The sequence below is a fragment of the Triturus cristatus genome, chromosome 7 (genome assembly GCF_964204655.1).
Source record: "Triturus cristatus chromosome 7, aTriCri1.1, whole genome shotgun sequence".
Lineage (NCBI taxonomy): Eukaryota > Metazoa > Chordata > Amphibia > Caudata > Salamandridae > Triturus > Triturus cristatus.
The window spans coordinates 704260570-704274677 of NC_140590.1; the positions used below are offsets into that span (position 1 = coordinate 704260570).

At 41.2% G+C, this 14108-nt stretch overlaps 1 protein-coding gene across 1 annotated transcript; it reads left to right on the plus strand.

The window, feature by feature from the left end:
- The first annotated feature begins 1121 nt into the window (after positions 1–1121).
- On the plus strand, positions 1122–11435 carry RPL38 (ribosomal protein L38). Its single transcript, XM_085617357.1, has 4 exons — positions 1122–1362; positions 2385–2445; positions 11004–11126; positions 11359–11435. The coding sequence occupies exons 1-4, from the start codon at positions 1360–1362 to the stop codon at positions 11382–11384; spliced, it is 213 nt and encodes a 70-aa protein (XP_085473483.1). The 5' UTR covers positions 1122–1359; the 3' UTR covers positions 11385–11435.
- Positions 11436–14108: the final 2673 nt, after the last annotated feature.

Consider the following 14108-nt stretch of genomic DNA (forward strand, 5'->3'; position numbering starts at 1 on the left):
ATGCAGTATTGTAAAATACCTTTTTACAGTGGATAATATAAATACAATAAATACATAGAAATATCGCTAAGAACATTTTCTGTATAAAAATATATATATATATACTTTTTTGTATTAAAAAAATATATAAAACCACTTAAAACTACAGTGTAGGGCATAGTCACTTGTAAACATTCTTGATATATATATGTAAACAAATCATTTGTGCAAAATAGATCAAATGTGCAAAATTTCGCAAATTATGTAACTGCCCCTTTCACATTCTTTGTGCATCAGTTTGGTTCCTTCTCAAATGTAATTTTATATTGGCATTAATACGTAACACCTTTAACCTCATAAATCAATCTGTTATAGCGAAATCAACTTTCTAGTTTTATATTTGTGTTTGCTTCTTCTGACTAATCTCAAAAACTGTGGGGTATTGTGTGTGTAATCAAAAAAAACTTTATTGATACACATCCCTCACCATTTAATCCCTACTACCATCTCCGTGCAGAAAAATATATATATATATATATATATATATAACCTTCTACTGGCGGTGGCCAGTAGATAGTTATAGTTAGTGCCTATTTTCCATAGGAAATCCGCAACATATATATATCGATATATATTTGTATATAAGAAGCCCTGAGACCTAATAGTACATTTAGTCCTATATCTATTTCAATGTCTTTGCCCGTCCCGGTTTTTCATTCTGAAAATCTGGTCACCCTAGATAACATGCAATCATTGGGCATTAGTCTGTGACACCCAACGGTTTCGAAACGCTATAGTAACGATTACTGCTGCGCTATGAAAAAAAGTAAGGTAACCGTGTTTAAAGTCATTCCTCTTCAAATATTGCTTAGAGTTATAGTACCAAACCCTTATTTGAGTTTACAACCGCTGTCATCGAAAATATAGAGTTACTGCAGTAATAATGTGCAAAACAAATCCACTATCATTACAAAACTAATCTGCCGTTTCCGTAGTACTGCAGCTTTAACCACTGATCGCGTTTCTGTCATGCATTACTTTTGTCCTTCTGCAGCAACCGTAGTTGGTTGCTTTTGGTTGGTTTAAGGTACCGGATGCGGAAGTGCCGATCTTTTCCTCTCTGGATCGCTGGCAGGTACGGAGAGTGTTCTCGTGGTCTTGTGAAACGATCGTATTCCATCCTTTATATGGGGGGTCCGATTTTTTTCGGGGTCGCTGTTGACGCTCTTGTCGTAGCGCTCGGGTCCCGCCGCTGCCAGTATGGAGCGGCGGAATGTAATGATTGAGGGTAACAAACGGACGCGAGCCTTCTGCGCTCTTTAACTCCATGTTTTCTGTTTCTCTTTTCCCGTAGTTCCCGGTCAGCACTAACTTCCAGACATGGTGAGTATCCGGTAACTTAGTGTTTTCATGTTCGAAGTGTGCGTGTGCGTTGTTTAGTTTCTGGGGCTGTTACTAACGTGTTTTTGGATTCAATTTCTGTGTAGCTGTATATAACGGAGCGTAGTTTACCATTGGGTTGTAGGTGTATTCCGGGGAAGGATTATTTTACACCCGGCTTGGGACTGGCTGTGTTTTAGACTAATACAGGAGTTATTATAACTTGTTGTGAGTGAACATGTAGATCTTTGTGAGGCTTCCTGTGTAAAAGTCAACATTCTGTATTTTCCTGGCGTATGGGTATGTCATAATATGTATAGGTGTTAATAGTTTATTATCGCGGTCATTATAACTGCAGAATTTAAGGGTCGAATTATGTCTCAAGAAAGACATGCAATGAATGCAGCGTAGCGTGGCATAAACTGGCAGTACTTATTTTTTTTTAATTTCAGCAGTTTAATCATGGGCAGTGATGTAAATCCCAAGCACCCATTTAACCTATGGAAATCGCAATAAATAACTGAAAGGTGATCGGTTAACCTCTGCAAAGTATGCGTAGATCTGCAGCATTATAATTCCAGTTGGTGGTGGTAGGATGCGGTTTATTTGCGGAATGGTATACTGCATAAGTTTGCGTGCTACGGTAGGGAGTCTACTGAAAGTGAAGGCCATTGGGTGTTATTGATTTCCTATTGCAATTGCAGAAAGTGCGGTTTTTTCCTTTCTTCAGTGGGTTGGAACCGTGACTTTGATTTAACAAACTTAGATGCTGATTTGTTTCTGTTTACGTTTTGAGTTTTTAACGTAAATATTTTGAACGTTTAGATTTGTTTGCAACATAAAAATCTAAATGGTAAAAGTCCTATTGATTTATTTAAATGTTTAACTTGGTATTCCCTGAGAGCCACGATGAATTGATTAGATATACTCCCAACCTCTGCTGCTATTGGTTATTTTGAGGTATGTACCTGGTCATGAATAGTTGACAATCGTTCAGGAAGTTTATTATTTTCACTACCTTTCAGCCTCGCAAAATCGAAGAGATCAAAGACTTCCTGCTGACAGCCAGGAGAAAAGACGCTAAATGTAAGTATACTATTCGGGGTGGGCAGCAGAAAATCGTGTAATTCTAAATGTTGGTAATAAAAGGAAATGTGGCAAGTATGTTCCATTTTGGTAAGGGAAGACCTGAGTGCAGAGACCCGATCATTAGGCAATTTCTGATCCTTTATAATTATTGGCTTGTAGGTTGCATGGCTTAATGAACTGTCTAAAATATATACCCTAGCCTATACACACGTCTGCCTGTTTTCTCACCTACTCAGTACTTTTTTTGCGTGTCCCAGAGCTACATTCATATATTTGGTATTTGTGTTGCACAAACCTAACCAAAAAATTGTAGAGCTGCACAGGGTTAAAAACGTTGATATAATCGAGTGTACTGTTCGTAGTGATGGAGAATCATTTAAAAACCTCTTGTGTTCTTTCCTAAATTGGAGCAGTCATGATGGAATAGATCCTGGGTGCAAATATGGTGAACAGATGTTGACTTGTATTTTTTGCTTTTCCTTGTTTCCTATTGGTGTTCAAATGTCTGGAATGCTAAGAGTAACCAATGAGGGCAGCTTGTCAGCCAGATAGGTGGGTCTTCCATTGGTGATACTTTGTAGATTTTACAGCTGGTTTCGAAGATGATAGGAGCGGTTAGTGGGAACCAGTGAAGTTCTATCAGGGTGGAGGTGATAGCATTTTCTTTAGGGACTAGACGTGCTGTGGGTGTTTCCTGAGGTTGGGCAAACGGGTGTAGGAGTCCATGGAACAAGGTGTTCCACGATCCAGATGCAAGAGTACAAGGGCTTGAACAGCAGTTTTGAAGTCTTTCTGGGGGGGGAAAGGCTACATATTCTGAAGTATTGACAGCTGATACTGGCAGCCATGGTTTTCTTCAGAAAAGGTTTGAGGTTGAGTTTGTGTCCCGTGTAAATCCAAGTGATTGGCGTTAGGTGATAGTTGGGGTTGGAATATGTCGTCTTAATCTTGCGGTCGGAGTAGTTGCTTATTTTTAATAGCAGGACGTTTGGTCTTCAGTTAGTTGGAAGATGTCTGGATGAGTGTGTAAAGCTTGGGGTGCTCAAAGCTGATGGGACCTTAAGTAGTTGTCATAGGTCTAGAAGTGAATTTGTCAGTCAGGTGGCTTAATGTAGAGGTTGAAGATGTCCATGTGGGAACCCGGTCTTGCCCATGTAAACAAACTCTGTTGGATAGGTAGTCTGTGAGTCAGTGGAGCACCCTGGCAGTCGGTTCAATACGTCGGACTGTACGTTAAGGTGGGAGGGTGTCAAATGTGGATTATAGATCAAACACTATCAATCTTTTGGTCAGTAGGGTGACCTTTATGATGTGTATTGAGACCGCTGCAGCTTTATCTGGAGCTGCATTCATCATAATGAAGATTGTCATTCATGTGATCGTATAGTTGTGCGGACTGCTGCTTAGAGCTTGCTTGTGAATGATATGTGAGGTGATCGCCGGTCTGGTGTCTGTTTCTTCAGGAGAGCATTTGGCCTCTTTTTACCTTCTTTTTTGTTTTAAGCAAGAATATTTAAGTGATGGAGATGTTAAAAAATAAGCAGTGGTGAGCATTTTGATGGAAGAAAGTAAGATCTTATTATGAGATGGCTTTGAGAGACTCGAGTTTGTCAACAAGGTTTGATGGATGACTATGGGTGTCAGCAGTAGTATTGCTGTTGGATTTTCAGTCTTTTCCCCCTACTTAAGAAGAGGTTGATGGCAGCATTCATGTATAGTGTATGGGGTTGTAGGCTTATGCAAGGGGTTGATTCAGCACTTGATTGTCTTCAGTATTCCTTCTTTTTCTCCTGCCGCCCCCCCACCCCCCCCCCCCCTATTTGTTGGGTTAGCAATTGGTTTCAGATGATAGGATGGGTTATGTGTCTGTTGAGCACATGGACCTAAGTAGTCTGAGGTCATCCTAATTTAGTTTCTTTTTTGTGAGATGCAGATGGGGTGCTTGTTTGCCGTCTTTAGGGTGCCCAGTTGCTTAAGAGTTTGGCTTACACCCGCGCATGTTAGTTGGTATTCGTATAGTTTTCCAGAAATTAGTTAAGTCTGATGTAAAGTTCGCACAGCGAGGAAAGCGTTTGAGCTTCCAATTTTCAATGAAGTAAACAAATGACTATGGTGTATCAGACTACATTCATACATCAATTAACACGATAAAATAAAACTGTCAAATTGAATTAAATGTGGAGCCTACTTTTCAGTCTGCTGTAGTTGGGCTAGCACACTGCACCCATAAGCACAATGTTAGTTGGCCTATCAAGCATCAGTCAATGAGACTTGTAATAAGCAGTTGCTAAAACTGATGCACAGCAAAGCTTGCCAATTGAAATTGCTGCCACCTTTGTGGTGTGGGTACAGTTTCCATCAGAGGTATCTGCTTCAGCAGTTAGAAAATGATAGTTGCCAATTAAGAAATGCCTCTTAATTATGCCTCTTTTTTTTTTTTTTTTTTTTTTTTTTGTTGCAAAGAAAGTCTTAAATTGACTGCAAATGCTTTGTACATATGTTTAAGATTAGAGAGCACTTCAAATGAGGAAGGTGTAGCAGGTGCCATTTGCGTTTATCTAGTTAGTATGCTGCACTAAGCAGCGCGTTGTCTGCTTTCTTCTAATAGAAGTAACCTCAAAAGGGGTTTCATTGTGAGCACTCAGTACTTATTGCTTTAGAAAAAAAATGCTTTAAAGTGTGTTCATGGTGGCCTTTTGGTACTACTGAGTGAGCAATAGCTTTTAGAGCTTTGTTTTTAACCTAAGAAGTAGCGTCCTTAAAACAACCCAATAGGATTTATAACTTCTGAGAAATCAAGAAAGCATGGCCCTTAAGGGGAGACTGGGTGTTGTTGTAAGACAGAAGGTATTATTGATTCTGCATGTCTTATTACCCAATACTTTGGCTAAATGGCACTATTCGATATAGACGTAGTGGTCTTTATAAAATTGGTTCTGCTGATCTCGGTCAGTGAAGTCCACGTGCTGATTATTTGTTGCTTGATTATGATAATATAAGGCTAATCTGCAAAACTTAGTGTAAGGAAAGTTTTTTTTTTTTTTTTTTTTTTTAATTTTCTTTCTCCCCATTGTTTTAAGAGCTTACTGTAATTAGTCTTCAATTGCTGCCGGAGCACCTACAGCCCCCCTTTTTACCTATCGGCAGTAACCAAATGGTGCTGTATGCCAAAGGGAAGAAGAAACGTTAACCTTACTTTGACAGCTTCGGTTTGGTCATGAAATTTATCAAGAGTTAGAATGTATTCCTGGCTTGTATCCATAGCAAACTGTAGTTTTCTCGTACCTGCTTTTAAACCATATTAAGACACTGTCTTAATAGTTTCTTAAGCACAACAATACCTCTATTTATCTCCACCTAGTGCTCAATAAGTGTAAGTACTGGGTATCAGTATCAGTTTATACCTGGGGCACTACTCTACCAAAATGTGGCCACCTTCCACACCAAATATGTCCATGACTTTGCAGCTAAAGCTCAATTGGATGTATTAGATTTGCACAAGAATTGGACAGTTCCAGTCTGCTCCTTTCTAATTACGTGCTGTAACCTCCTTGAACATCTACTCTTTGAATCTCCTCTAGAGACTACTAAAGCCCAACAGTTCCTGGATGGCTTCACTGTTACCATTTGTCTTCAGATTCCACCCCCAAAACATTATTTCACATCCTTCCCTCTTGTGCTCAAGTCATAATTGCAAAGCTTCACATAATCCACCAGGAAACTAACTGTACCCCAAAAGCTATTAGCGTCCTAAGGTACACTGGAGACATAAAATGTGCAGTGTGCTATGATGAAAAATCCATCTTAAACCCGCTCACCTTGAAGGCTTCCAGCATCTGCTAAAAAATTGTCACCCCCAGAAGACCCACTACTACCCAAGTCGCATGGCTGAATATCTAGATGGGAGTCTGAACCCTCTTCAATGAGATAATGAAATCCATCTCTTACCTTACCCACACAAATCAAGCACTTGTATTCAACATTCAATAAAACAAATTGTGCTGCTCACCTCAATCCTTTCTCCCAAAATATCCCATCTGTATCTCCTAAGCCATTAGCAGGCAGAAAAATTGGACTGTCTTGATAAAATATCAAACTCTAGCTTTTTTTTTTTTTGTTGATATTTATATGGCATGAGCTAGACCCGAAGGTATCCGAGCGCTTTACATGAGCGCCAGTTGCATTACAGGTGGAAACATTTGTTTTTATTAGGCACAGGGAGATAAAGTGATTTGCCCAGAATAACCGGATGTTGAGCGTCCCTGCCTAGATTCTAACCTGGTTCCCCAGCTTTGAGGTTGGCCGCCCGAGCCGTGTGGCCACATCCTCTTCCCCTCTTATTGATTTGGCCAGTGGTGCTTCTCCCTCATGCAAATGTAGGAGTAACTGTCGCAAACTTAATGTTCCCTCGAGCTCAGCTGACGCTGGGGTTCTTGGCCGGGGCTAGGAGGATGCAGCACGCTTAAACCCGGTGTAGACCTACATTGAGGTAGGTGGGCTGGTGCACAATGTAAAATTGTTCGCTGATTGAAAGCTTAACAGAGTACTTCTTCAAATGTAATCTGTGAAGCCAAGTATGTAAGAATCGAAGACCTGGAGGAAATCAAATGCAGCAGAAAGCGCAGATGTAATTGCTGTAAAGATAGACCTTTATAGAGATGGCCTTCCAGTCTTTGTATGTGTTGCATGCAATAAACTAGTGTTTTGTGTGTTGAGGGTGGATCCTCTCGTACATCGATATTTAACAGACCAGTTTGTTTTTTAAGTTTATACTGGCTGAGATGGGTGGCCAGTCTTTTCACTTCTTTGGAAGATGGTGCTATATTGCTCTCTCAGATCTGCCCAGTACATGATTGTCTGGCTCATTTACCTCCTGGCTTTCTGCAACACTTTTTTTTTTTTTTTATATTAGGTCTAGCGTCTGAGATTGTTGTATACAGTTTGTGGACTTGCTGTCTTTTTAATTTACTGCATTGTCCTTCCAAAATGCATGCTTGCTAGAGGTAACTTTACTCTTTGTCCCTTATTGTCTTCCATTCCCTCCCACGGAGCAGGGACCAAGTACTGTATGCTTATCTGTTCGTTTACGCGACCATGTATATTTTTTTTTCTAGGTTTCCTGCTAGTGTTACTGTTTGATGTTCAGCTTCTACTCCATAGCTGCTTGCATTTTAATGCAGCATTCAACCCTCCAACCTACTCCCATGTTGCTGCATGCCCCTCCCACTCTTCCTTGTGCTTGGTGCTCCTGACCCTAACCCCTCCTGCCACGTTACATGTTCTGATTATGGTGATCTTGGTCTAGCGCTCCCAGGTTTCATCACACTGATAAATGGAAAGCCAGCACTGAAAAGTTGCTGATAACGTGTAGTGTTGGCATTTGGTGAGTGCTTGCCAACCCATTGCAAGCCTCACAGCACTTTCAGGGTGTTTGACTTAGTAGTAACTCCGTTTGTAAATACATTTCCATCTTTGTTTTGGTTAGTTTTAAAACTTCACTGCATAAAATAAATCTTTCACACAACACTCATGAGAACTTTATAGGAGAATGTGTTAGCGAGATGGATGGATGATCCCGATTGAGGCAGATAAACTAAGCTTGAACTGAATGTTATGTACGGCCTTTGTCGAGTTGTTGTTTTTTGACTCCTTCATAACACAAACTTTACTTTGAAGCGGTTGGAGGCCTTTTTTCCTCTACTTGACATCCCAAGTCTAGTGTAACCGGACTGTAGTCTTTCTGCTCGGGGATTGGGTTGCAGGGCTTGAGGCAAAACGCCCGAAGAATGCTCTTCTGTCTTGTGTTCAGCTTCTCTGCCCAGTGAGTTGTAGCTTTTAACTGCTATTTCTTTAACTTATGGAAGAAACCTTGTCCACTGTCTGAGCCACAATAAACATCACCATTTCACTTTCCTTCCCATAACCAAAATAAATGATGGTGTAACTGCTGATCATCATTACAGAACGTTTATCGGCTATACATTTGTATACATCTAGCTAAATCGACTGCAGGCAGGGACTTTGTAATTCCAGATAATCATGGGTTTGCCACAATCATCCATTGATTGCAGATTTTAACTACCATTTGCTTCTAGCTCAAACGGATCAAAAGTTTTTTTTAAAAGAAATGCGGCAACACGTGTTGCTGCGCAGTGGAAGGTAGTTCACAAAGGTTGGCTGATCACTTCTCAGTTGGCTATCGTGTTTTAGTGCTGACACAAAAATGCTGAAGTAATGCGATCAGAAAATGTGCTACGTTACGCCACATAATTTGCTTTTTCTTGCCACATATAGTCAACGTGCTGCATAATTTGGTTCAGCTTAAACACATAATTCCTGTGGCTCTGGTGGCCGGTTCTAATAATTAGCCTTGTGAAGAGTACTCCTTGTGCCCAACGCCTTACATGTGGCAATTTTTTAACCTAAAACTACTGGCTTCAATCTCTGAAGATCAATCACTAGACAGTATATACACATGAAGCGGGACTTCAGCACATTCTCGTGAGTGGGATCTCTGCGCAGTTGAAACTTTTCCTTGTTATACCAAAGCTTGCTAAAACGTAATTCGTTTAGTTACTATTTGAGTAAAGTAGGAGGACCGGGCATTAGGAGTAGCCTAACCGTAACGCTCTTGTCGGAATTATTGCTTGGAGTTGGACATGGGTGTCGAGTGCTGGACAATGCTACGGTTATGTGTGGTTACAGTTGCAGAGACACCTTATGTTGCATCACGAGCCCAGCGGCACAAGGCAGTAGTCCAGAAGAGTCCTCTTTGACAAATTATACCCGCTTAATTGCTAATGCAGTATCTGAATCACAAGATGGCTCTGAGTCTGATCTGCTGCAGGCTGGAGCCAGAAGTTCTGGGAACAATGTTTGCAAAACTTAACACCCTCTGTTTTGTTTTTTTTTAAAATCCCTCAGCCTCCTATAGCTGCTTTCAATTTGCCCCCACCATCCTGTTGCTTTTAATTCTCAAATGCTGCCCAGGAAGAAGTGAGGCAAGCATGTATTCTTGAATCGGACTGCATGACCCAGTGTTCAGTAATTGTATAGCTATTTAATCTCTGGTGGCACAGCACACATGATGATGTGCTGCATGGGTAAACACTTGTAATGTCTGGGCTACGGACATTCTCATTCCCTGAATTTGGCTGCTTTATTTGCACACTGTTATGGTATCTTGAACTCTTTGCTCCTGTCAGTGGAAGAAGTTGCTGATGACAGGTGACTGGCCTAATCATTTTAGAATGAAGGAGGCAGAGTTTGAGGGTTGGGTAGTAAACAAACACTGGCGATTAAGGCAGAAACTAGTATGGTAGGTGGCAGGCGGTGAAGGAAAGCTTGTTGATGTTGGGTCCCCCAATTTGTGCATCCCAAAACTTTACCTTCACAGAACACCCACAGATTTATTGAATCTGTGATGGTGTTAAACCTCAGTATTATGAGGTAGTCCCTGGGGTAAGGCACTACCTAACGCATCATAAGCTCATTATTCTAGTCAATTATGTAAAGGGCCCACTCCGTAATAGTTCTTAATCGGCGGAATACATTTAAGGGTTTTGTTACAGAATTCAAAATACGCAGAACAGAGAAACGCCATGAACATTCCCTGTTAACAGACCATTAAAGAAGGGGAAAAATAAATGAGTCAAAAGTCAAACAGACCGCATTTCTAGTAGCATTCAGTAAAGCGCTGGCTCTCCCCATATCAAGTTTATATACCCTGTTTTTGTATACTCCTTGTTAAAACTTAACCTTTCTGATCACTTTAAAGACTTATCTTCTCTGCAGATCACACAACTGTTTTATTAAGCGTCATATCGCCCAAAAAAAGCACAAGCTCTAATCCGCTACAAGCACATTGATTCTGCTCACTCTATGCTAATGCCAACCAGAGGTGGTGGAACAAAGTAGATAACATGTACAACAGCAAACTATTAAAGTATAGTGTATAGTGAGCTAACTAATCTTGGAATAATTTAGTTTTGTCACCAAGCTAGGGAGTTTGCTTCAAAAACCATTCCATTGGAAATAAACAGGACTCCGCTTGACTCTCCTGTAACCGTGAAATGTGCTGAGGGAAGACATCTATTTGGAACAAGATGGCTGCTAAGCCAAATTGCTACCTAGTTAGCAAGGGTCTCAAAAATGCATTTGTCCTAGGAATGAATTTTCCTTAAAATAACAGTACTATATCATAGAGTACACTTGTAATGGAATATTAAACCACTTTTTGTACATTGTCAAGTCTCGAACAAGAATGCATAATAATTCTTAATGGGGGTTGGAGGGTTGCAGACACAGAGCTTTGAGTGGTTCAAGGGCAGAAGATTGGCCAGTGAATGTAAAGTGCAGTGTTGTAACTTTTAGTAATGGGCTGATGTTTTCCTCCACCCTTGATGTGAATTGCCAACCGGATTACCTGATAAGCACTTATGTATGCAGATTCTGTTGTACCTTGACCAAAATATTTCTAAAGTCTGTCAAACTTTTGCCACACAACTAGCTCTTAATTCTGAAATTCTATAACCAGTTGTTACCGCCTATTTCAGCTGTGAAAATCAAGAAAAACAAGGACAATGTGAAGTTCAAGGTACGCTGCAGCAAGTACTTGTACACACTGGTCATCACAGACAAGGAAAAGGCAGAGAAGCTGAAGCAGTCCCTTCCTCCCGGTGAGTGTCCTGAAAAAGCAGTTTGTTGAATATAGACCACAGAAACGTGGCATATAAATGAAGCATTTGGTGTTTTTTTTTTTTTTTTTTTTTTTTTTTTTTTTGTGAATTTGCTTGTAAAGATGATCCATAGCCTGAATGTCAATTATGGTTCATGCGGAACAGCTTTAACTGATTTATGTAACCGTTTCACTCCTAGTTAATTTTTTTAACTTATTTTTTTTTAACTTAGGTTTGGCCGTAAAGGAGTTGAAGTAATCCGGACGTGTAAAGAAATCCAGTTGTTAAAATAAACCACAAAATCCAAAATTTCTGTTGGTGTTTTTTTTTCTTTTTTGTCGCAGAATTGAATGCCCTTAGTATGCAGTCTTGCACCACAACTGAGTGAGCTACAGATCACAAATAAAGGGAATCACTAATCTTCAGAAATACCATTGCAACCACTCATGATCAATTGAATGGGAGCTGTATAATTATTCTCTTAACAGCAAACACCTACTGCAATACTCTCTCAATAGAAAGGGCTTGAGATTGTAGCAGAAGATCCATGGCTTGTACCTCCATTACAAACCCAAATTAAAACCGTGTTTTAATGTTCTTGATTCACTGGCACGTACAAATGTGTTGTAGAAATTGATGGTCGGAGCCTTTTATAGTTACGAGCTTGGATGGCTTTCAGTCTGCTGTACAGTGGTAGCTGGTAATCCTAAGCAAAGTTTGTGTGGTTGATGCGGCACTGAGCGTTCTGCAGGACACAGGATCTAATCTTGATCGGTTTTAGAGCTTGTAAGGAGTGAGTCCCTTAAATTTCAGAGATTTGTTACGTTTACTAGAAAAAAACATCCAGCACCATATACTGTTATTGACCTTTTCAATGTAAGTACATTAAAAAGAAAGAAGGTAGAATTTACTTTGGCAATGTTGTAAATATTATATAAAGGTGGAACGTCTTGATTGCGATTCACTTTATTTTTATATGTATTTATATTGTGCTGGTTTTGATTGGGAACCTCCCCCCCCATCGGGGCTGGTCGATAAAAGAATTGCTTCTGCACACAGGAAACTGTATTACCGGCAGCTCCCTGCGTGCAACTGCAAGCTCCGTGCGCGTAACTGTAATGCCAGCTCTAGCAGGTGGCGGGCAGCCAACTGGGACTGCAAGGGTCTTGAGGCTCCCTCTGCAGTCCCGTAAGAGGTCAGAAGGGAGCAAAAAGAGACAGAATTAAGATCAGAAAGAGGCAAAATAAATGTCAGCAACTAGCAGAAGGACAAAATAAAGGTCTGCAGAAGTAGGCAACATAGAGGCGAAGAATGAGCAGAAAGGCAGAATAAAGGTGAGAAACAAGCAGGAAAAGGCAATATAGAGGTCAGTCCTGACATGCAAGAGGCAGAATAAAGGGCAAACTAGCGGAAAGAGACAAAATAAAGGTCAAACGAAGAAAGGTTTTATAAAGGTCAGGAGCGAACAGAACAAGGTAAGATAATGTAAAACGTGAACATGGCACCCTCTTAAGGGTATTAAGGCTCTGGGGGGGGGGGGGGGGGGGTCTAGAAGATTAAGTGATTTATGTCCAGTGTCTCCTGATGCTGCTGGTGCCAGGGAACGAACAGTGAGCCCTGCGATCCGAATTCGGTTGCTCTGGCTGCTGCGCCACACCTCTGGGCAGAAAGGTAAAATGGGAGTTCGAAGCAAGAGGCAGACTAAAGGTCTGGATGGAGCAGAAAGGGCAGGAGCAAGGAGAGAAGAGTCACAATTGAAGGTTGCGGATTGCAGGAAAGCTGGACAGGAGAACAGTTACTTGGGGAGCTGGCATGAGGACCTGCTCCTGGCCACTTTTTTTTTTTTTTTTTTTTTTTTTTTTTTTTTTTTTTTTTCTCCTCCTGCGTTCCCACTCGGACTTGCACCCACAGACCCATTCAAGCACTCATTCACCCTCTGAGAGCTATGCCCTTGAACACACCCCTCACAGGTATACTCATGCACCCAATAAGACTTGTATGCTCACACAGACCCATTGACACTCCTTCACAGACCCACTCAGTCATGTTCTATTAAGATTGTGACTCGTGCACCTCTTTCCCAGATCCACTCAGCGACTTGTTCACCCACTCCTACACCCACCTCCTCAATCATCCATCCACTCGCAGACCTTTGAAGACAGTAATGCAACCACTTGGACACTCGCGCATCCACTCAGACCCATATATGCACTCTACACCCACTTACACAGCTATGTGCATGCTCATACAGCCACTCGCACACCTCAGGCCCATACAGCCACACACCCACTCACCTACCTATACAGCCACTCGCACCACCTCTCAAAGGTTGCAGGTTACAGTAAGGAAATAATTTTAAAAATGGCAATTTACTGAAAACAAGCATTGGCATAGCCAATAGGTCTTGCCTTTAGAACCTTTTAAGTGTTTAGCCATGCAACAGTTTATGTTGTTGCACCTAGGATATTGTGCTGCATAACTAAATACTTGAAAGGCGAGACCTTTTGGCTATACCAAGGCTTGTTTTTTTTAGTCCCAGTGCATGTCGGAGACTTGGCTGTGTTTACTTTTTAGACTGAATAGTGGCTGAGGAAACAATAGAGAGGAAGGGATTAAAGAACAGAAGAGGGTGAAAGAACAGGGAAGAGGTCAGGAAAAGGTGATGCAAATGGAGAAGGTGCAGTGACACCGGGGTGTGTTGGGTGCTGCACCTCATTTATGGCTGCATTTTAATACCGGCTGGGAGCTTACATTCATTGCTTGCACTAGGGCCCATGATCCCCAGGCTGCCACACTGCCAGTCTCAGGTGGCTGTACGTGTCTAATTTCACTTTCACTTTCACTTGCTGTGTATCAAGCTCATCAACCATAGTACTACATCCACAAAGCCACTGATACCCCAAGGCAAGGAGGGAGAGAGTAAGAGAGGGGGAGGGAGACTGGCAGAGAGGGAGAAACGGAGAGAGAGAGGGGAGAGTGAGG

Coding starts and splice junctions, on each gene's coding strand:
- RPL38 (XM_085617357.1), top strand. Junction 2,446..11,003: donor CAGGAGAAAAGACGCTAAAT/GTAAGTATACTA, acceptor CGCCTATTTCAG/CTGTGAAAATCAAGAAAAAC. Junction 11,127..11,358: donor GAAGCAGTCCCTTCCTCCCG/GTGAGTGTCCTG, acceptor TTTTTAACTTAG/GTTTGGCCGTAAAGGAGTTG.